At 39.0% G+C, this 24857-nt stretch overlaps 1 protein-coding gene across 7 annotated transcripts in view; it reads left to right on the forward strand.

The window, feature by feature from the left end:
• COL11A1 (collagen type XI alpha 1 chain) overlaps positions 1-24857 on the forward strand; it is a 237297-nt gene that overhangs the window by 114841 nt on the left and 97599 nt on the right. For all 7 annotated transcript variants that reach the window (XM_039483995.1, XM_039483989.1, XM_039483992.1 and 4 more), the window contains 10 exons: positions 18-71; positions 707-814; positions 8026-8079; positions 12569-12622; positions 14857-14901; positions 15059-15112; positions 15198-15242; positions 18600-18653; positions 21400-21453; positions 24714-24767. In XM_039483995.1, the coding sequence (XP_039339929.1) occupies positions 18-71; positions 707-814; positions 8026-8079; positions 12569-12622; positions 14857-14901; positions 15059-15112; positions 15198-15242; positions 18600-18653; positions 21400-21453; positions 24714-24767 (576 nt within the window). The remainder of the gene's footprint in view (positions 1-17; positions 72-706; positions 815-8025; positions 8080-12568; positions 12623-14856; positions 14902-15058; positions 15113-15197; positions 15243-18599; positions 18654-21399; positions 21454-24713; positions 24768-24857) is intronic.

Consider the following 24857-nt stretch of genomic DNA (forward strand, 5'->3'; position numbering starts at 1 on the left):
TGTTGTGCTTTCTTTAGGGTGAAGATGGTTTCCCAGGATTTAAAGGTGACATGGGTCTTAAAGGTGACAGAGTAAGTATTTATATAGGAAAATATAGTACTTAGAAATTATATCTGTTAGCCTGTGAATATCACTTTAATCTGATTTATAATTATATTTTAAAAAAAAACAGTGCACACGTAGATTTGGAGCCAGATCCTCATATGGTGGGAATCAGCATAACTCTATTGACTGCAGTGGAGCTCACCAGTTTACACCAGCTGAGATTCTGGCCCCAGACTTCATGGTTTTAAGCTAACATTACCAGCAGACTAATTAGTTATCCAAGCATCCATATTTTCACACTAATTCTATTCCATGTATAATGTTCTAGATTAATCCTTCAGGGCCAGATTTTGGCTGGTCCAGGGGAAATGGTGTAACCATATTTCACAGGGGGCCACACAGATCCTCCAAAAGTGGTGTTAATATACACCCCTATCCTGGGTTTAAGTAACCCCATGCACAACCCCTGCCCCAACCCCCACAACTTGAATTCTGTTACTAGCACAAAAGCACTACTATTTTGTTCCTAATCTTCATTAACATTAGTTTTCAAGTAATTGTTTGTTTTATAAAATAAATCTTAAGATGTCCTGCTATTGCAAATAGTGTATTGGTATGAACACAGGCAGTGGCTCTGTACTTATAGCATATTGAATTTTAGGGTGAAGTTGGTCCACTGGGTCCACGAGGAGAAGATGGCCCTGAAGGTCCAAAAGGTCGAGCAGGTCCAACAGGGGACCCAGGTGGTGCTGGGCAGGCTGGTGAAAAGGTTAGTAACCAAGAGCTAATGTAAAGAAACATTGCCTCATAATGGAGCTTAAACCAGGGTCTTCAGCTCCAAAGGCCGGTACTGCTGAAAGTAGCTCCTTTAGCTATCAGATTGTGATAGGTTATTATGGCTGCTGAGGGCAGCCACTAGAGTGATTTCAGTCACTACACAAATAATGGAAATTGTTATTTTGTAGCTATACATAGAAATGCATAATACTTCCTGGCACATGAGACAGCCAAGCCCTGTCCTGAAGAGTTTACAGTCTAAACTAACAAAGACAAATATGATTCAAAGACAATTTGACACCAGCATGGATGGAGACAGTGCTGGAAAGTAGTTTGGCATTGAAAGGCTACACAGAAGATCTGAAGGAGCAGAAATTGTACAGTGAATGGGAAGAGATAAGTTGTTTTAAGTATAAGGAGTATCATGACAAAAAAACACAAAATCAGGAGTGGCAGAAGGAGAGCAAGGTGCTACTAAAAAGGAAGACTGAACAAAGTGTGGGGCATTAGAACATAGTGAAAAACAAAGACTGAGGTGTATGGAGGGCATGTGATGTAGAATCTTGAAAATGAGAATAATGATCTTGAACTTAATACAGAAAGAGAGAGAGGTAGCTGGAAAAGGGAATTGAAGGCATGGTATGTAAAAGGTCAGAGTGGCATTTCAGTGCAGTGTTTTGGGTAGCCTGGGCCAGGAGAGAGGTAACACATAGGAGCCCAAAAATGAGGGAGCTTATGGTAGAAGAGAAGTAGGGGGATGAGAATATAGGATGGAATCAGGAGGTGCAGTGTTTTAATTAGAGCTGTGTGGAGCACAGAAATTGTTTCACAGAGGATTGTGAGATTTCAAACATTGACTTCATTCTGAATTGGAACCCCCAACATTTCCGAATTCTCCACAAAAGAAGAATCTCATTTCATTCATTTCATGTCCAATTGGTTGTGTTTCATTTTGACAAAATCAAAATGTTTTGTTTTGATTCTAACTTTATATAAAATAAAGTATACATACATATACATACACACACACACGCACACACACACAATATCAAAATGAAAAGCCCTTTCAAAAACAAAAATCTAAATGTTTTGTTCAAAAAATATCAAAATGGGTCATTTCAACATTGTTAGAACTTATCCCCCCCCCCACACAACTTTTTTTCTGCAAATGAAATTTTGACAAAATCAGCACAATTGTGTGATGTGTTTCAGTTGACAGAACTGCATTTTCTGATGGAAAATTGTTTCATCAAAGTTTTTCTGACCCACACTAATTTTAATTCTGGCTTTACCTCAGTATGGCCTTAAGAAAGTCATATCGCCTTTCTGTATCAGTTTCTCTATCTTTAAAATGGAAGTAATGGGACTTAACCCTGGAACCTCATGGGTCTGATGTGAGGATTAGATTCATAGTGCCCTTTGAGATCATCTAGTCTGTTCCTCCTCTATAACATTGTCCATAGAACTTCCCAAAAATAATTCCTAGAATTTATCTTTTAGAAAAACATCCAATCTTAAAAATTGTCTGAGATGCAGAATCCACCATAACCCTTGGTAAATTGTTCCAACGGTTAATTACCCTCATGGTTGAAAATATATGCCTTATTTACAGTCTGAATTTATCTAGCTTCAACTTCCAGCCTTTGGATCATGTTACGCCTTCTTCTGTGAGATTGAAGGGTCCATTATTAAATATTTGTTACCCATGTAGATACTGTGGCAGAGCTCTGACCTTGCTCCTGTGGGTCCTGCGCTTCTAGGCGGTTTATGCTTAGCCTCAGTGGCTCACTGTGACCCTCCACGTAGCCCTTCTCTCTCTAGGGCCAGGGTTACAGTCTACTGAGCCCTTTTCATCAGAGGCTGCAAGGAGGTTGGTGAGAGAACTCCGACAGTCTCTGTTCAGCCTCCTGTCCTGACAGGGACCTGACTTCCCCTTCCAGGAGCTGTTCCTGTAGTGGTGGGTTGGGGGGAACCCGGGCCCACCCTCTACTCCAGGTTCCAGCCCAGGGACCCTAATGGTAGCAGTTGTTGGCAGCCAACCTTTCACTGCCAGAGTTGCTACATTTCCCTGGGCCACTTCCCCACAGCTCTCCTGCTTCTCCCTTACCTTAGGGCTCCTTTAACGATGTTTTAGGGTGTCTTCAGTAACCAGCCCTTCAGCCGCACTTCCTCTCCTCTGGCTCCCTGGCTTCCCTGCCTGACTGGAGTGAGCCCTTTTTATAGTATCAGCGGGGCCTTAATTAGAGTCAGGTGGTCACATTAACTGAATGGCCTCACCTGACTCTTTGCAGGTTAATTAGAGTCAGGTGTTCTCATTAGCCTGGAGCAGCCCCTGCTCTGGTCAGTCAGGGAACAGAAAACTGTTAATCCAGTGGCCAGTATATCTGCCTTCAGCTATTCTGCTGTACCCAACTGGCCTGAGTCTATCACAATACTTATAGACCCTAATCAAGTCACCCCTTAATATTCTCTTTCTTAAAATAAATAGATTGAGCTCTCTGCATCTATCACTATAACACATTTTCTAATCCTTTAATCATTCCCATGGTTCTTCTTTGAACCCACTCCAGTTTACTAACATCCTTCTTGAATTGTGGGCCCCAGAACTGGATTTCAGCAGCAGTTGCCAATACAGAGGTAAAATAACCTCTCTACTCCTACTTGTGATTCCCCTGTTTATGCATCCCAGGATCACATTAGGTCTTTTGGCCACAGGATTACATTAGGAGCTCATGTTTATCCATCATGACCCCCTAATCTTTTTCAGCATCACTGCTTCCCAGGATAGAGCCCACCCCCATCCTCTAAGTATGGCCTACATTCTTTGTTCCTAGATGTTTATATTTATCTATATTAAAATGCATTTTGTTTGCTTGTTCCCAATTTACCAAGTGATCCAGATAGTTCTGAATCAGTGACTTGGCATATTCAGTATTTACTACTGTCCCATTTTTGTGTCATCTGCATACTATATCATTGATGGGTTTTATGTTTTTTTTTTCAGAACATTGATAAAAATGTTAAATAGCATAGGGCCAAGAACTGATCCCTGCGGGAGTCTGCTGGAAACGCACCAGCTTGATGACCATTACCCATTTATAATTACATTTTGAAACCTATCACTTAGCCAATTTTTAATCCATTTAACGTGTGTCATGTTAATTTTATATTGTTCTGTTTTTTAAATCAGAATGTTGTATGGTACCAAGTCAAACAACTTACAGAAGTCTAAGTATATTATAATATCACTTTTACTTTTATCAACCAAACTTGTAATCTCATAAAAATACTGAAGTTACTTTGATAGGACCTATTTTTTATAAACCCATCTTGACTTATGTTAATTACTTTATCCTCCTTTAATTCTTTACTAATCAGTCCTGTATCATCTGTTCCATGATCTTTCCTAGTATTGATGCCAAGTTGACAGTACTATAATTACCCACATCATCCCATTTACCTTTTTTTTAAAAGTTGGCACAATATTTTCTTTCTTCTGGAACTTTCCCAGTGCTCCAAGACTTATTGAAAATCAACAGTAATGGTCAAGCAAGTTCCTCCGCCAGCTCTTTAAAACTCGTAATGCAAGTTACTTGGACCTGCTGATTTCAAAATGTCTAGCTTTAATAACTGCTGTTTAGCATCCTCCAGAGATATTTTTGGAATAGAAAGAGTGTTATAATCACTATATGATGAAACTATTTCATCTCTTTTTGATCCAGATATAAAACAGAAATATTTATTTAACACTTCTGGGTTTTTTTTCTGCATTATTGTTGATAATTCTACCATTTCTATTCAGTAATGGACCTATACCATTGTCAGGATTCTTTTTGTTCCTAATATATATATATATATTAAAAACTCCTTATTTACCTTAATTCTGCTGCCCATAGATTTCTCCTTGTGTTCCTTTGCTTTCCCTTACCAATTTTCTACAATTCTTAATTTCTGAATTATATTTATTAATATAAGCTTCCACTTTCTTCCATTTGTTATTATTTTTATAGCTGTCTTCACTTCCCCTTCTTCCTCAGGTATGGGATTGAGGCTTTTTTGGGGGGCAAATAGTAAGGTGTTCTTAAATTATTGCAATTTATCATTCAATTTATCTGATTTAATTCCTCTTCACAGCTGATCTGGCTCATAATTGGCCCTATTAAAGTTGTGTGTGTGTGTGTGTGAGAGAGAGAGAGAGAGAGAGAGCGCTCTGGACTTTATTCGCTTGCATGTTATAAATGTGATCATGTCATGTTATCATTACATTTCATTTCTGTGATCGGTTCCTCTTAATCTTTTAGGACAAAAGATGTAAAAAAAATACTTAAAGTCTATACAGTATTCAAACATATAAAGGACTATATAGATGCCCAATGTTAAGAGAGATGACCAGGATCATGGACTAGAGTTTCAGCAGAAGGAACTAAAAAGGAAGGAACATATTTTAGTGATAGTAGAGATTTTGAAGTGATCTTTCATTATAAGTTGCTTCTTGTCATAAACATAAAATTACTGTTCATAATGATTTATTTACATGGCATACTAGAAGTTCAGGAAAAGTTATATTTATGACTTGATGCTGGAATCATTCATAAACTGTCATCAAATAACTTCTCTTAAAAGTCAGTTGACTCATTCCAAGAAGAGTTATTTTCTGTCTTATTTAACTATTGGGAGCTATTTATGAATTAATGTTCCCCAAAATGTTGCAAAATACCCTGCCAGCTGATAACAAGGTCATGAATCAAAGAACATATAACAAAAGAAGGCTAAAACTATTGTCCTGGATGAATGGACGCACAATTCAGATTGGAATATCACTTTGTATTCAATTGTAACTGGATCAGTGAACAAGTTCTATTAAAACAAGAATTGATAGGAACTTTTTCCCAAACCATAACTGGTTCTTTAGTTAGCTTCTTTCATAGAATTTCTGAATGCTGCATTTTCTGTTTTCAGCCAGGACCGAGAGTACTGAAATACCATGAAAAAGGCTATTCCTACACTCTATCTGACCTGGCAAAAACATGAAAATATTAGGATTCTCATAGGAAAGTGTATTGTTATGAGATTTACAAATAATGTACCATTTTCAGTATAGCCAACTCCAAACATTCAAAATATTCAAAACATTCAAAATATGAGTAAAAAAATCATGAGACGGGGTAAAAACTCATAAGATTTTAAAATATAACAAATTTAGAGTTCTGTTCATTTGTATTCTGGTTTTTGAGCCTTAAGGATTCAGTTTTTTCCACCTTTATTCCACAAAGGCTAGCGAGTTACTTGACCCCCACCCCCGCATTGAAAGCTGAGATTTTCCCATAATCCTCTTGATTTCAGGAGCTGGAGCTTTAAGAAAAATACCAAATACCAGGAGACTTGTGACAGAATTATAAGAGTTAGCATCACTGTAGTCTTAGTTTAGATGAGCCTCTGACATATATTTGATCCAGATTATTCCCATTTGTATGGATACTAACTCCTTATATTCCATATCCTGAGTCAAATGTCCAGCCTGGATGCTGGGCCAATATGTGACGGATTGGGGGAGAGTACTCACTGCTCTCCATGATAAGGGGTGGCTGCAGAATTGCAGTGTGAAGGCATCCACAGTCTAATGGTTGGAATAGTCTCTGTGACCCTAACATCTTCCCATACCAACATGAGGGTGGGAAAAAGGGAAGATCCATGTAACAGCAGCAATCCATGCCCCGTACTCTACCACTCACTGGGAGGTCCCCACTATGCAGAAGGTGCCCAACTCAGTCCAACTCCCCAACATCCTGAAGACTACTTTGGTCCTTCTGTGTTCCCCACTTTCATGTGACCCTGCTGCCAGGGAACCCTCTACTCCCAAGGAGGAAGGGGATCGATTTGCTCAAATAATAATGCCAGTGCTGAGCATACTGAAGAAAGAGCAAATGGGCAGAAAGGATCTTGTCACCAAAAAGACTCCAAATAGTCATCTTGGTTCTGTCTCCCATTGAAATCGGGAGCAAGACTCCCACTGAATTTATCAGGGTGTGATGCAATGTTATGCTGTGAAACTTTTCTTTTAGGGGTTGCTACCTTAAGTATTTCTAAGGCATTCAACTGGTTTTGATGTGGAATATAGCTGTCAGTGTGGTTATCTTTATAGATGGCTGAATTATTCTTTAATAATATCTCCTGCCAGGAACAAGCAAACTTTCACTAACATAAGTTATATTCTGCATCTTTATTCATCTGCTTTATTTTTTTAAGAACACACAATTATTTTGTCAAATGCCACTTTCCAGGCAGGAGCTCCCCCATATCTCTTTTCTAGCATCCCAGATTATTGCTGGAGTACAAGATTATGTTCCATTCTCACAACTTTTCTGTAGAGACCACTTCAAAATTGTGATGGCCTGGAATACTGTAAGAGTGTTTACAATACTCATATTCTTCTCTAGTGGCTCTGGCTCTTAGAGACCAAAACAACTATTCCTTATTTTTGAAAATGACAAATTAGCACACATTCTGTTTTATCACCTAAGACTATAATGGGACCTACACTACGAAATCTGGACACAGCAATGCTCCCTCCTTCCACCTTCAGGCAGTAGAATTAGTAACATCAGTAGCATCAATCTACTCAACCTATTTTCCTCTCTGATACTGGGAAGAGAGCCATCTTTCTCAAAACACACCACATATTATGTGATATTGGATTATTCTTGGGGTATGATTTTCAATGATGTTTTCTGAGATAGTTTAGAACTCTTCAAGACAACCTGTAGAGCTTGATCTTCAAATATCCATTGACTTTCATGGAGATTATAGATAAAGAAAACACATTAGCCATGATGTGGTACAATATGAAGAGCACTAAGTGGCCTGTTATGGGAATTGCCTTTTGTGTTAAAGTGTGTGTTAATGTTTTGTTGCCACCGTCACTAGATTACAGTGTTGGAAGAGTGTTTGGGTGAAATCTTGGGATTATTGTAGTCAATGGCAAAACATCATCCATTTCAACAAGATTAGTATTTTATTCTTGGAACTGAGGTTTTGGAGACAAAGCCAATTGACCAGTTCTCGGGAGGGAAATAGGTGAAGTGTGAAGATAAATTTAATAAAATATTTGATTGTATTTGTTATGGAAGGAAACAAACTCTAAATAAAATTATGACCAAACTACTAAGAACTACTAGAAACAATATATATATTTTTTAATTTCAGGGTAAACTTGGGGTTCCAGGACTGCCAGGATATCCAGGAAGACAAGGTCCAAAGGTAAATGAGTTAATTTTATTTATGGCACTCAAGAGTGGATATGCTATGGACAAATTAACCACAATGGCAGCTGTTCTGTTAGTTATATATTTAAGGAAGGAGAACATGAGCATCCAAACCCCAAGTTGTTTCTCATTCTGTCTTTTCTGACCATAATATTTTAATTTATGTTAAAAAATGTGTTAGTGGTCCACAATGAACAACTGTTATGGACCTATTTTCCCCTTCCCTCAACCATACAACTTTTAAGCCCCAGCCAATCTTACTTGCATTATATATCTGTGCCAGCAATATACTATTACACACATCATGGACTGTTGAAAAAGAGCCAACTGCTGATACTCCTGCTTCTTTAAGACTAAAAGCCTTATATTGCCCCCAGAACTCACACTGATGTTCATGGAAATTTGCAGTATGGTCTGAGGACCCAGATATAGTCCTTAGACTCTCACTGCTATGTTTCTGCCATCTTCCACTAGCTACAGAAAGAGCCATATAACATCTCCAACACACTTCCAAGTGTGTGACCATGAACGATAGGAGTTGGACTCTTACAATATTGTCTTTCACATATTTTTCCTTTGCTTCTGTTAAGAGGGTGACTGATGTCTGTTGCTTGACATTCAAATAACCAGAATGCTTAGCTTTGTTCTTTCTCCCGGGTTAATCCCCTACCTTCTGTCCACAATTCCCTGTTTTGTTTGTTTCTTTTTTTCCAGTTGTCCCTCCTTCAAGTATCATTTGGACTCTGTCGCCACCAGAAAATATCTGTGTTAGCTGGTTCTGTTTCTAAATTATTTATAAAGATTTAATAATGGTAAATTACATTTTAAAAGGATCAGTTTAACATATCTTTGAGAAATGGCTTAGTGTAGACTAAGCAAATGTTAGAAAGACCTATTAAAATCATTTTCAGACTAGGCAGGAATGGGAATGTTAAAAATGTCAGGGACATTTCCTGTTGTCTGTGGAAGTCCCCCTCTACATCATACCTTCAGAGATATGTCAAAGATGAGACCAGCTGGGAATGCATAGTACAATAAATGAAAAACTCTTACCCCTTTAGCAGGACTGAATGTCATCTCAGTAAAATATTGAGCTTTCTTCTAGGCTAGTGATTCTCAAACTTATTTGATCAGACCCCCTTCTTTGTGTCTTTGTAGTAGTTTATTTCTTCCTCCACCCCCGCACACACACATAAGTATATATACCACCACCCATGGTCCTTCTATATGAGCCTCAGCCACCTGGGATTGGCAGCCAGAGCTCTTTAAGAAAAAGCACGCAGCTTGGGCCTCCCTTGACACACTCCCACGGCTCCCTTGGGAGGCCCACCCCATAGCTTGAAAACCGCTGCTCTAGTCTAAATTCTGGGATCTGTTCTTACTTCCAAATTTGAACTAGTGATTTTTTTTTGACAGAGATAATGCTTTCTGGATAACTAACTGAAGTATTTTTTATGTCTGTAGCCTACAATTTGGCCCTATATTTCTGCTAAGTAAACTCTCTTAAGAGTATTTATTCACTGAATACTCTGTGTTAATGAAATAGACCCTAGCTGTCTAAGGAAAGTGTTTCCCAAGGTGAATACTCTTGATAAAGAGATCCTTTCATGCTTCTGCCTTTTAACCTAAATGTCTGAGATTTCAGTCTTCCTTTTTGTTCTCTTTTGAAATGTCTAAGATCAAAGAGGTTTTACATTATTCAGTATTAAGAACAAAAAAGAAGTACACTTCAAAGAAAATTGGTGGATATTTTCCAATATAGATGTCACTGGGAATTTCATTAAGTTAAATTAAGTTAAATTAAAACTGAAATTAATTCAAATTAGACTCACTGTTGGCTATTCCATGAAGTTTAGGCAATCAGGTTAGAAAGGGTATGGACTGCTACAATGCATCAAGTCACTCAGGGCCTGTTCTTTGGCCACCCATATGCATGTTGGGTAGCATGTTTTTCTACCCATAGTCCTGTTGAAATCAACATTAAAAAGGATGACGGAATCAAAGGTTCATATAATCAATAATGGTTGTCTAAAGGAAATAAGAAGTCCTGTCCCAATAGTCAGTAGATGGTTCAAGGTAATTTTTTTCTGCCACTTATTTGCCTTGCATGAATTTGCTTCTGTGGTGCAGTTCTTAGGCACAGGTACCATTATAAGATAATTTCACCATATTTTTCTTAAAGCTAGTCCTCATCAGCTTGATTGCAGGAATACTTCAATACTTAGAATACTGCATATATTAAATATTTATAGCTAAGCCTTTCGTACTATAACACACATATTTAAGGGCACACTTGGGGCCTCATACAAAATTAGACTTTCTTCAGGTTTTATACACTGAATCACAACTGGTGAAAACAATTCAAGCAAGAAATTCCTTCTTTCTCTCATCTTCTCATCAGCACTGGGGTTAACTAAGACAACTTAGTTAGTGGATAAATGGAACACCTTGTCATAAATAAGGTATATTAAAAGGAAACCATACCATGAAGAACTTAAAAAAATAGAGAAAATAATATTAGTTGATGCTACAAAGAGAATGGAGCAGTTCTTTCTTACGCTCTGGCCATTTACATTTTGGCTAGCTGTTTACCTGTTGCTAAACCAATAATAAAAAACACACTAGCATGTTATGCATACAAAGACGGATGAGCTATCGCAGCAGGGAACTGAGCAGAATATGGCCAGTATTACCCTATTGACAGGCCAAACCAAACATGGCTGTGATTTTTAATCTCCTATAACTTGAAAGTAAGTTATGTCAAGTCAATGGTCCTTTCTAACTTCAGGTCACCCCCCTAGCAAATCAGTGCTCTGGCAGCTGACAAGCCAGCACTATCCTTCAGAATGGTATGACAGAAGTAGAAAGGGTAAAGTATTACATGGGGGCAGGGCAGGGAGAGAAAGGAATAGTTCCTGGAAACAGCTGTATTTGTTGACTCATGTCAGTTCTCCTTGTAACCATTTTGTTGTGGTGGAGGGAATGGTGACATTTATAGCTCATTAGCTAAGTTTAACAAATATTTTCTTGATGGTCACCACATTTTCTAAGTTCTTTCTGTAAACTGTAGAATATTAGGTTCTTCCTACACAGCGAATGCTTCCTAGGGCCAGGATTAATGGTTAATTACTGTGAGCATCCATTATTTTGCCTAAATTTCATGCACCACAAGAGCATATAACCTCCAAATTTGTTATGTGTACACCGTTCCATAGAGTAAATGCATGTGATTGTCCAATGGCCACCTTTTTATGAATAAAGCGACCAACTTTGTCAATGTTGATCATAACACTGGAACATAAGTATAATTTTCATTTGAAAGATAAGAGGGGGGCATCACTTAGGAAGAAGCTCCTTTGAGGAGCTCTTGTTCCCTTGAAGAATATCCCTGCTGATCAGGGTTGGTAAAGGTATGGTCTCCATGTAAGTGAAAAGCATTACTGGTTATCTCATCAAAAGTATTTCTTCTGACTAGGAAACTCAGGGCTTTCTGCTAACTGCACACTGTCTAATCCTGGCAGAGACCCTCCAGTATTAAAGCTAATCTGAGAGCTTGTTAGGGTATTATATATATTTTAATATAGACGTGGGTGTCTGAAAATATATGAGAGAGAAGGTGTCCATAATAAATAGGTCCTAATCTTCAAATAAATACATATATACAACTGCTATGGAAGTCAGAAGGCATGGTGGACTTTGTCAGGGGAGATGGGGAAAAGGTGTAGGTAGGGTTTAGCAAGCAGTATCATCCCAAACTCAAGACTCTTTCCTGAAACTCAGCCCACATTATGTTCTGGGCTTTATGCAATTACAACCACACTTAGAGCATCAGTGCTGGATTTACAGACCTCTGTAAAGAGAGTTCTGCTAAAACAGGTGCTTCCTACTGAGTTACCTAACTTGAATAGAACTGGAGTTTTTAATGTTAGTCATAATGTGTCTGTGAAATGTGAATGTGAACACACAGTAACAGCCACTTGAAAACAAAAGTGTAGATCAGCGCTCTTAAATAGCTGGGCAAAGAGCAATGAGGGCCACAAGAATGCTCTGGTGCAGCACTGATACTGCATTAAGAAAATGATTTTAGTTCTGCCACTGATTCAGCAGAGGCAAGTTCCCAAGATTCATTTCTCTTGGTCATGATCTAATAAAATCATTGCTAGTGATGGTTAATGAACTTTTCTTTCTCACTGTTAACTAAAATTGGAAAAGATTTGTCAAACACTTTCTTATTGATGTTAATGAAAAATAATGTCATTACCTATGCTGATGTTTTTAATGCATTCAGGACTTGAGGCATTATGGTAAGTTAATTTTTAGATATTCACCAGAGCTGACATCTTTAAAAACTATTTCCATTGATCTAGTTGTAATGTACATTTTGCATCAATCTGATGATATGCTTTTAATTCTAGATTAAGTACTGGATGTATTGTGGTGGTGTGACAGATATTTGATGATATTTGCATTAATTTCTCATACAGGGCTCCACTGGATTCCCAGGATTCCCAGGTGCCAATGGAGAGAAAGGTGCAAGGGTATGATATATTTTAAAAAAACCCACAATGCTTAATTAGCCTGTGGAACTCTGCTAAAATATATAAAGACAAGAAGCTTCAAGAGAACACTGAGATATTATAGCATTGGGCCTTTATCTGGATAAGACAAACATCCACAGTTACATAAAATAGGATCAAACTGCATGAGACATAAATCCTCATGCTTCAGGGCATTAACGCAACCACTCAGTATCTGGGATAGATAGAAGTTCTCTCACCAGGTAGCTTATTCAATAATTGTCTATTAGGGAGTGTTTTTCGTTTTCTTCTGAAAGATGGACTGAAAGTTGACTAGACCACTGGCAAGGACTATTTTCCTATCTTGTGAATTATCTAGATACCATGCAATTTAACTTGGATTTTCTATGCATTCTGATTCATCAGGCTATAGCAAGTAGGATGAAGAACATATACTTATCAAGTGGTAGTAAAATGTCAGATTTTGCTGCTTCATTTTTTGAAGCACATGGGGAGAAGCTAATATGCAACAGCTCCAACTACAATAAAAATAAGGGGTGGGGTAAGAAGAAGGTCACTGCACTGCTGCCTGTAAAGCTCAACTAGATGTGGCTGATTGGGTTGTTATAAAGCTGCTAACATTATCAGAAGTGAAAGGATGACTTGGAACTCGTAGATGACAACTCAGTGTGACGTTAAGTCAGACTGAAGTAAAGAATATAATTACTGTGCCTACCAATCAATTTTATTTAGCAGCAAGGAATCAAAAGCACAGATTCACCACTTTAAATATGAAATTTTTGAGAAACAATTGCATTTTCAGTTTGCTTTTTTTCTTAAGAATGGTTTTAGCTGAGCTGAAGGCAGTTCTTTTTTTACCGTGATGAACAAGGAATGTTAAAAAAAATCAGACCCTATTTTTTGGATAAAGCAGTATTAAAAAACATTGTTTTGAACCATCAATCAGGAGGCTAAATTAGGAAACCTGAACCTGTAACATGCACAAGAACACACTTTTAAATATGAAAATATAAAGTTATTAGATGTTAAAAAAAAAAGCCTCAATTCAGCCACGCATTTAACCATGGACTTCTGAATTGGGCCAGCATAACTGGCTTTATCTGTACAGGTAGTAGCAATAGTAGTATAGTCTACAGACCTAACCATGGATCAGGAATCCATTGTGGTAAACACAGTACACACAATTTAAAAACAGTCCCTGCCTCCAAGAGTATGTCTACACAGCAACTAGACACCCGTGTCTGGCCTGTGCCAGCTGACTTGGGCTCGTGAGGCTCAGGCTGCATGGCTATTACAGTGCTGTGTAGACTTCTGGGCATGGGCTGAAGCCTGGGCTCTAGGACCCTCCTACCTCACAGGCTCCCAGATCCTAGGCTCCAGCCTGAGCCCGGAAGTCTACACAGTAGTGAAACAGCCCCGTAACCCAAGTCTCACGAGCCTGAGTCAGCTGGCATGGACCAGACATGGGTTTTTTCTTTGCTGTGTAGACATACCCAAAGAGCTTACAACCAGAGTAGTATTCTAGTACTAAAATAGTATTCTCTTGTATGATGACAAAACAGTGAGAATATGCATGTAATTCTTTTAAAATGAGAATTTCATATGAAGATCCCATTTACACTGGTTAGATTTTAACAAGTAACAGTCACAGTGTTTCTTTTTTCTATCAGGAGAATATGGCTTCTTGAATTAAAAGCTTCTTTACATTGGAATCCATTACAATCCCAGCGTAAAGTCTACCCCATGAAAGGGGTCTATAGATTCTCCGTATGAAAGATATATTGGAGCTACATATTAAGGGCCAAGATGCTGGCTCTGTACAAGGGCTATGCAGTATGGTCCCCATTCCTTCCTACAAAGAGATGTTTGTCAGTGCAATTTCCGTTCTTAGCCAATGGAGCTGTCCATAGGGAGTGTGATGTACCATCTCCCAGAATGGTGCAGTGGGCCTGCTGCAAGGGAGCTCCAAGGAGAAATTCTGGCTTATCCAGAATTCCTTTCAGGGACTCCAGTGGCTGTGAATGGGCCGTGCAGCAACATTAACGTGCTCTGGTGCTAAGGGCAGAATCTAGCCCTAATGTAGAAGCTAATGAATAAAGCTACATGCACAGTGATTTCATCAGATGGTAAATTTTAGCAAAAATCTGTTTATGTAAATTAAAATGCACAGCAGATAGGAGGTAAAAGAGCATTTAGTCCATGCTAAGATGATTTATTTGAACTTTCATTGGCAGGGTTTACATGGAAAACCAGGTCCCAGGGGACAGCGAGGACCAACGGTATGTACTTTCTTTTGTTTGTTTAAAACCATTACTTGCATCCCTTAGTGATTGCCACCCCTGTGATGTTTTACACCTACTCTAAAAATGCATGGCTGACTCTGACACACTGTCCTGTATGACTATCATCATTTGTATCTGAATATCAAATCCACAGGGTCCACGGGGATCAAGAGGCCCACGAGGTCCCACAGGAAAACCAGGCCCTAAGGTAATTGTCAGATGCTATTTGCTGCAAAACTATTTCTCAGAGAAAATCAGGCTTCACTTTTGAACAAATTGTTCTTATTTTCTAGGGTACTGCAGGCAGTGATGGCCCTCCTGGCCCACCAGGTGAAAGGGTAAGTCTGGAATAGCTTTTCCGCCTCATTTTATTTCCTGTATCTCTTTCTTTCCTCTTTCTCCTCTCTCCCCGCTTTCTCATATCTTTGCAGTTCTCTGGCTAGGATGTGAAGCAATTGCATTGTTATACTGTACCTCAAGGGTGGACTTTCTTACACTGCTGTCCTTCCTGCCCAGCAAGAAGCAGGAAGCCTTGAAAGCTTGTTTTTCCTCTCAGACACCCAGTTTTACATACCTAAGAGATTGGGATCATTGGGATGAGGATGGGATCACCATCCAGATTTTTGGGTGCATATCCAAACAAACCAAATTACATTTCTGAGCTTTATAAGATTCTCACTGTTAATAAAAATGTCCCATTCAGTGGAGTTGCTGTTAGTATATGGGTTTTTAAAAGTACTCAATGCCTCTAAAAGCTAATACATTGACAGGAACTGATTCTTTTGTCTTAATCACCTAATTACATGCTTGAGAACTCCTGCTGCTGGGTAAAATAGAATCCACTGCATGATATTAAATTTGAATCAATACACAATCAAATAGAGTCTGTATACTATGCAGTAGCACATAGAAAATTATAAAATTGATCTGTAATCACAGAGCAAGCAATTTAACTCCTACAGATAAGTAAATCTGCCCTTTGACTGGGTTACTTGGAGAAGCTAAAGTTTGGATGACTGCATTTTGTTTCATCCCAATTTTCACACAAACATATTTGTGGCTTATTTTTACACGGACACATAGAGCACATGGATGGACAAAACCAACAACTGAGTTCCCAGTTGGGATTACTTTTCCCTTTTGACCTCAAGAATGTTTGATTCCAGTGTGCTCAAGCTGTAGTTTCTTAAGCAACCTAGTGTTGTCCCATGTTATGATAAGCCACATCATCTGCCACATTTCCATGTTCAGGATTGATACCTGAATGCACTAACAGATGCAGAGCAACAAGAAACAAACTTTGCTGGGAACATGAGAAGTCTGAAAAGCAGTAATGGCCAACAACGCCTGCAAAGTTAAAGATTGGAGACCAAGGGTGTATGATAGAAATAGTAGTATTAGGAGACAATAGAAGTGTGTTTTGTTTAGAATCTGTTTTACAGACATCTCAAGCTCTCACAGCTTAAGTGTTTGCAGGAAACAACATTGAACCAAATATAGTGAACGTTCCCTAATAATTGCAAACAGAATGTGTCAGCTTTTAATCAACATCTCCTCCTACAATGGAATGTGCATGCCTGTATATGTCTATGAAAGTTAAAAGTCAAATCTTTGCTCACAAAAAGTATGCCAGCACTTCTGGTGGAAAACCGTTCAACCTATGCAGAAAAATGCATTACAGCTGCATGTAAAATATAGGTTCTATTTAATAAGCCTTTAATTGATTTTTTCATTAACTGAAAATCCCTGGAGTAGACTCTCACCCAGAGTCCAGCTGAGCTGCAGGTGGAGCTGAAGGATAGTAACTGGAGTAGGGGTAAGACAGAGCAGAAGGTGAGGTTTGGAGTGACAGTTGGGGATCTGGAGATGGTGGTGATGGAAGTGGCCCTTGTGTACTGTGGCCATGTGCTCTAAAATGAGGCATATGACAGAGGGGAGAGTTGTTAGCCAAAAAAGAGAGAAACTTTAAAAGACCATTTCTGTCTGGTTAGAAATATTCCAGCTGCTAGCCATGTAAATATTAAACATCTATCCTCTATAGAAAACTTTTAAAAAACAATGACACAAGGAAATGTACACTGAATAATGTGATATTAGAATTCTAGAGTATTCTTCTCACATACTCCTACTGGCTTGAAATCTGCAATTCATATTGTGAATGAAAAAATGCAAATGTCTTTTTATTAGAAAGCCCCATGGCTTGAGGATCAAAGGGGAAAAGGGATTTATGGCCAAGAAAATGCTACTAGCAATAAATAAACCATTGAGTTCTGTTCTTCTAACCATATTCCAGAGAGGGACCAATTTGTTTCATGTTTTGGACAGTGGATCAGCCACTATTAATATTTTTCCTCAAATGTTGCCCTATTTTTGTTAAGAGTTTCTGCTTTGTAAGCAACTCTCTTTACCATTTTTGTTTCTGGGTGTGATGCAGACAGTTGAATCAAAGAATGTACCATATGGAGCATATTTAGGGGTGAGGGTTGGAGTTGCAGGTACAGTTTATAGATAATACTCTAGAAAATGTGGATAGTGCTATAAAATCTCAGAAAAAATGTATATTTTAAACATTTTCTGGTTAACCATTTGGCTGAGCCTCATTCACTAATAAATGATAATCAAGTTTTAAATAGGACTCAGATTCACTTAGGGGCAAATCTTGCCTGCTACTGAACAAACAACCTTTTCCCTCACACGTACATAACACTTCTCCCACTGCAAGAGGGACAGCTATAATTTGGCTCAGAGCCTGCATTTCCTGATGTCCCAGTCTGCAATGAATGAGGCTTAAGGAACTCTGAGACAGCCAGGGTTTTATCACAGGAGCAGAAAGCTAACATCACCATTCCTTATGAATTATCTTTCTTTTCAGGACTTTTGCTTTAAATTTCTAACATTTTGACACATGATGTCTTAGTAAAACCACACATCAGATACCAGGTAGAGCAGGACAAGTCTTGCATTGTATGACTAGGGTACACATTTTTCCTGTGTGACCACAGAAAGTAAGATCTTAGTGCTCCTTTTTTAGTTCTTTGTATAGTGTGTGCTCTAACTCAGACAGAGCCTTAAAATAATCTGATACTAGGCCCCATTCAGCATATCAACAGAAAACGCTTACAGTAAAAGTGACAAGGTCTTGGTTAATTTTCAATGACAACATCTAAAAATAGCCATCATGTGAGCTACTTGTTTATTTTACTACTTTAAAACTTTCAAAACATCTCATACAGTAAAATCTTTTCAGAAATGGCTCCTCTGTTTTTTTCTTGCAAGAATTTTTTTCTTCAGAGACACAGAAATTAAGATACTTCCCATTCAGCAGGAATAATTTTGACAGTATCTACAGATTTTGACAATACCTAGCTGAGTGCGAGAACTGGCCAATATGAGTAACAGAAGGCTGCAGTGCAGTTAGGTTAAGAATGATTGCACATCTCTTATTGGAACTGAACTTCGTGGAAAAATAATCAGTGTTTCTTATTAATTAGTGGCCCCCAATTTTGTATGTTCCACACAGGTATTCTAGTGGGACTTTGAACTGCTAACAGTATTCACATGCAATAAGAAGCTCACGTTATCTACCTGTCCAGCTGTTATCCATGGAGTTTGTGTTACATAACTGAAGCAAACTCTTCAATTCAACATTATAGCATCTGGAATATAGTTCACCCTTTTGCTTATCTTCATATTAGGGACCACAAGGGCCTCAAGGACCTGTTGGATTCCCTGGACCAAAAGGACCTCCTGTAAGTATCTTTTAAGTATATGTAATAATTATGCAAATTTGGCAGAAAAAATGTCTGAAGTCAATGTATGAACAAGTGTGTTACAGCTTGCAGCTGAGGTGTTGGGCTGTATTATAATTAATCAAGTCTGTCCCTCAATGCATGAGGATTACAAGCAGGAAAACCTCCCCTAAGCTTCTGTACCATAAAGCCTGTTACATAAAACCAAAGAAGTCAGATATTCAAAGTCAAGGCTGAGACTGTTCTCTTTGTAAACGTTGCAGTCCCTATGATATTCACTGGGGGGAGGACTAAGTTCCCTCTCTTTTGCTGATGCAAATATTCTTTTAAAAGTAGGTTATTTTAAAAGGAAAGGAAGAAAAGACATCTTGGCTATCATGTATGAGAAATGTGGCACACTAAGGATTACCATATAACTATTTAGAGGCTTTCTATACTGTTATATATAAATACATATTTAGAGTATGTCACAGTATAAATTGATTAATCAGTAAGAATATTTTTAGCCATTGAAATCTGTCATGTAAATCCATCCACCTCAGACATATATTGTTTAAAAATGCAGATTTCTGACACATAGCTCATTCTGGAGCTGTTGTGGCCTGTAATTTAAGTCCTTCTTACATTTTATTTATTTGTATAAATAGTAACGAGAACCTTGGCTAGGTAGCTGCATTTTACCTTGAAATGTTAGTGATCCAAGACTTTTGCAACAGACTTAGCCTTATATCTCATTTGATGGAAGGTTTAAAAAATATCTCTATTCCAGTGCATGCACACAAGACAAATGAACTGGACTGTTGTGAAGTGGAGAAAACTCATTTACATGAAACCACTTCCCATAATTAGCTCCTCAAAGCTCATCCTAAAGATATGTACACTGAGTTTACACACAGTTTCTCTCTCCCTATTACTTTCTGTTCCAGATCCTGATGGAATTTATTTTGAATAACTTATCCAAGCATACAGCCAAAAATCTGTGGAAAGGCTTTGATATTCTGAGATCAAAAGAATCTTTGGTTTAGAATGATAGGTATGCCAGAGTATTCTATTGGAATTAGCTGGTTAACAATCCTAATGGCATTTTTATCAGGTGCCCATAAAGGCCCAATGTAAAAATGGGGACTGAATTTTTTCAGCAATTTTAAAGAGCAAAATATAAAGTGTGCAGTACTGATAATAGAAGAACAAGAAGAAAAAAAAGGTTGAAAAGTAGTATAATGGGGAAACAAAATCATAATCCTGCAATCTGATTAATATATAGGACACTGGTTTCAGTGTAGTACATTTCCTATATTACTGTTATACTTGGTTGTCAGTGTAGCATCAGACTTTTTCTTTGTCTGAATAACATGCTTTAGAGATATTCACTACACAGAGTAATACATGTGATATTCACTATACAGAGTAATCCTGAGAAGCCTTAGTATGCTGTGCATATTAAGAGGATGGGTGTAGAGTGAAATTGATGTGTCTGTTGATTTCTTTCCTCCATCCACAGAGATGACTGGCCACCACTAGAGGTCTCTCTTCCTCCCTTTTCTCTTCTGCCTTAAAAATCTCAAATTAATATAAAACGATATGGTCTGTTACTGGCAGACCATTACTAAATGGAGTACATTGCACAAACTGGATACAATTTTGGTTTAGTCATGTATTCCTGATTGACCAGGATTAGTTTATAGCCTTTCAAAAATGTAGGACCTAATTTGCCATGGTCTCATACTTCTGTTCTGTAGTACCTTTCCCTGTGAGTAATCCTACTGTAATGAATAAGCCACACTGGTAAAACCCATGGGAGAGGCAGAGAAGGTCAAGTAGAGTTCCACTTCTATTTTCTTATTTCTGGAATGAGAGACATTGTTCCAAGAGGATCCTCAGGATAAGGAGATTACCCACACAGAGGTCACATACTCCCATACTAACCTTTCCCACCCCACACCCCACAGAATCTTGGTAGTATGGCTCCAAAAGACTCCCATGGCTGCACGTCTGTGGCTACTCTCAGGTCCCTAACTGTGGAAGAAGTTTTGTCAGGAAGGTAGCAGTAACAGTCCTAGTCCTAGATTATTGTTATAAGCTTTCCTAGTTTATTTTTGCAGGCCCACTGGGCTTCTTCTCCCCACATGCATAACCCATCTCTGGTCCAGGAGAAGGAGGGGTGCTAATGATGCCCCAAAGTCTGTGCAGGAAGAGAAAATTCATGCCCTTTGTGCCTGGATCTTGGGAGCACAGTCTAGACCAATGGTGCTGCCCTTGGAGTCTGTCTGTGCTCAGTGAGAGTCAGGGTGGCAGAATCAGGTCTGTGATTTTTTTTCATCACAATTTATTTAGCTTACTCATTTTGCAATCTTTCTGATGCTGCCCTATGTTAAACAGTGCCATAGCCACAACTCACCAGAAGCTTATCTTTAAAACGGTTTTCATTAACTCGGGATTGAAGTACAGAATACTAGAGGATAGAAAGTAGGGACTTTGAATTTTGAAATGTTAGACATCCATTTTGAACATGCATGCACATATACACACATAAAATCACCATCCAGACAGTTTTACATGAATTAAGGAGTCAGCAGAAAAATAAAATATTAAAATTGTATCAAGTTGCTATCAAAGCAGTAAAGCTTTTCTGAAGGCTGGCCTGAAAGTCTGAAAAGATCATAGAGCTTATTAGGGCTAATTGTATACTCTTTTCAGAGCTAGAGATGACTGAGAAACCTCTGACTTATTTTGCTTTCAATTTCAGGGGCCACCTGGGAAAGATGGCTTGCCGGGGCACCCAGGACAGCGGGGTGAGACTGTAAGTACATTGGTTTTACTGTTTCGGGCTGTTGCACACCTGCTTAGTTCACTGTGATCTTTAAAAAAAGTGTCAGTTAATAGTTAGTTCCCTCGCTTTATACCGAAAATTGCAGGAAAAAGTGAGAGGCAATTTTTTATTGGTACCTAACTTTGTTTATAGAAAGCAAAAATCCATTAAACTCAGTGGCATCAGATGTCAGACAGCTTAATTTTTTCTCCATGTGGTAAGAGTGAGATTATTTCTGGTTGTTCCCCATTAAATAACATCAAACTGATCATAAGTATACAATAGATAGTGAGGCAACATAATACTCTGTTATCAGCTTTGAAGAAGACATGTGAGGAACAACATAATATTTGCCACTCTCACTGAGAGCCATGTAAGAAGGCAGAAAAAGTATTAGTGCCAGCCCACTAGGAAACTTGAAAGCTAACAATTGAGAAAAATAGAAGAGTGATTGAGACAAAAATACACACAAAACCATATAACAAAACAAGAATTGTTTGGGTTTCCTTACTGGAAGGATATCTCTATAAACATGTTGTACATTGGAGAAGGACTCTATGCATGTTGCATTATGAAATAAAATCCCCCTGAAATCTAAAGAAATAAAATGGTCTATTTTAATGAAAAAATATTATTTTGATCTAAATTATTTACAATTACTTCTTTAGCTCCAAGTACCATTGATTTATCATTTCACTAATCAGGATGCATCAGCTGCTTAAGCAGACATTGCTGCAGAGCTCTTCATTCACCTCCACAAATGTGGAAAATACAAAAAGCTTACTTACTGAACCAGAATTTCCTTCTTATTTGTTACAGTGTGCTCAGATTTATAAAGCATCCTTCATATGAACTGCCACAAGAATATTATGAGAGTATGCTCTGCTTGCTTATATGCACACATGATGGGATAGTATAAGGGCTTTATTGTCATGAGATTGGGATGAATGCACATATCAGTTATCAAGGCCATACCGAATGAGTATTCTCTGTTACTATGATCTCCTTTGATGCCCATTACTTCTTTCGCAAGCCTCCTTTACCTTTTTGTTCTCAGACCAGACTGCAAGAGCGGATTTACTCATGGCACAGGATTAAAGAATAGAATTACCAAATATGCTCAAACACATCTGTCTTCTGCAGAGGTGGAATCAGTAGATGTTCTCAAGGCATTTTCACTGAATATGGGACCAATTCAGCACTCCTTTCTGTCTCCTGACACAGAGAAAATGCCTGTTGACTTCAGTGATAATTTTACCAGCGTAAGGAATGCTGAATATGGCGCAAAGCCCATAACTAATGTGAGGTCAGATTGTACCTGGCCTTTACGTAGGCAGGCAGTGGAGATAAAGGAAGATAGGTTGTAACAGGGTTCAGTCACCACTGTAGCACCTCCTCGTAGCTCGGTCTGGGGATCAGCGCATTTGGTCTAGCACTCCCTTCTGTTGCTCGCTTGCCCCATGGCCCCTCCTGCTCTCTAGGACTCAGGGTTCTCTCTCTTCACCACTCAGCCCTCTAGCTATGTCACTATAACGTCTTTCCCTTCTGGAGTAGCGAAGTCCCACCAGGCAATCTGCCCGTGTGCTGTCTCCAGTAATGTTCTGTAAATCCTGGTCTGTTCCACTTTCCCAGTGACTGGTAGGGGAACCCGGGGCCACCTGCTACTCTGGGTTCCAGCTCAGGGGACCCTATCATCAGCAGCCAAAGTCTGCAGTCTGAACCCCCAGTGCTCTTTCTCTGGATTTCTTCCTACTCTGCCTTCCACAGGCTTTATTCCCTGCAAATTAATCCCTTCCTTCAGGGATATGATCCCAGGGCTTTTGATATCCCTGGCTTTCCTCCTATCCACTTCTCTGTACCCAGAGAGCAACTCCAGACTCTCTTCCCATGGCCCTTTTCTGCTGAAAACTCTCTGGCTTTATACCTCATCCAGCTTCTTTTCTAGCTGGGCTTTCTCAGCAATTAGTAATTTATGTATCCAGCCTGACTCTCCCCCAGGTGCTGCCTATAAGGTTAATTGGCCCTATCTGAGCCACCTTAATCCTTTCAAGGCTGGTGTGGATTGAACATCACAGGGGTGAAGGATGCAGATATATACGGTGGGAAAGGGTGGTATGCTGGACTCCATATGGTACAGCACTGAGTTCATTCTGCTGAGGCTGTGCCAGTCTACACCTCCTCCAATGCTGAATTACTTTGTAAAGGCACAGCTGAGCCCTTGGACTGGCCGTACTCTATATTGGGGATTCCAGAGATTTGCTGACTAGCTTTGAACTGAGGTCTATAGCTGCTTACTAGAAACCACAGATTTTGCCAATCTTCTGGAAGACTGTCCCAATGACATTCGCCTTACACTCTCCGTTCCATTTTCTTCATCATTTCAAATTCTCACTATTTCCTTTTTTCCCTATGCAGCCCTCCTGTCTCATCTCTATAGGACAGTGGTTCCGAAACTTGGGACGCCGCTTGTGTAGGGAAAGCCCCTGGCGGGCCAGGCCAGTTTGTTTATCTGCTGTGTCCACAGGTCCGGCTGATTGTGGCTCCCACCGGCCACAGTTCGCTGCTCCAAGCCAATGGGAGCTGCGGGAAGTGGTGCGGGCCGAGGGATGTACTGGCCACCGCTTCCCGCAATCCCCATTGGCCTGGAGCAGCGAACCGTGGCCAGTAGGAGCTGCTATAGGCTGGACCTGCGGACACGGCAGGTAAACAAACCAGCCCGGCCTGCCAGGGGCTTTCCCTACACAAGCAGCATCCCAAGTTTGGGAAACACTGCTACAGGGAAAAAAATCACATCTTCTCCAGATCTGTGTTTCATTCGATTTTATGTTCCTTCCACATCATCTTCCCCCATACTCCTTAATCTCCCATCAGTGCCTTTCTTTACATAGTCATTTGTCTGTCTTGGGCTATGAGTTCATAATATATGTGTCTATGTGTATTTTTAGCTGAGTTTCAGCAATATCACTCATGCATTCAGAATCACCTAATAAATTTTACTGAGAGATAATTGTAAAAATAACTGGCATTTCTTATGATTGCTCTGTAGAAGCACAGCTGAGAATTATTGGAAAGGACAGAGCTTTGAGAATTTCACATTTAGGTATACACAGGAATAATAGATATCTCTGTATGTATTCTTGAAGATGAACCCCTAACATGGAACTTCTCTCTCACCTCTTCAACACAGATTTGAATTTGGCTCATCTATACCTTGCCATGTATAACTATGAATTATATATTTCATTCCACAGGGTTTTCAAGGCAAAACTGGACCCCCAGGCCCTGGTGGTGTTGTTGGACCCCAGGTAGAGCATTTTAAATGTTATATCTAACTATATGATAACACTGTTTAAAGATTGTTTTATGACTAATGTAAAGAGCTATTGTTTGTGAGT

This window comes from Mauremys reevesii, linkage group 8 (assembly GCF_016161935.1).
Source record: "Mauremys reevesii isolate NIE-2019 linkage group 8, ASM1616193v1, whole genome shotgun sequence".
Lineage (NCBI taxonomy): Eukaryota > Metazoa > Chordata > Testudines > Geoemydidae > Mauremys > Mauremys reevesii.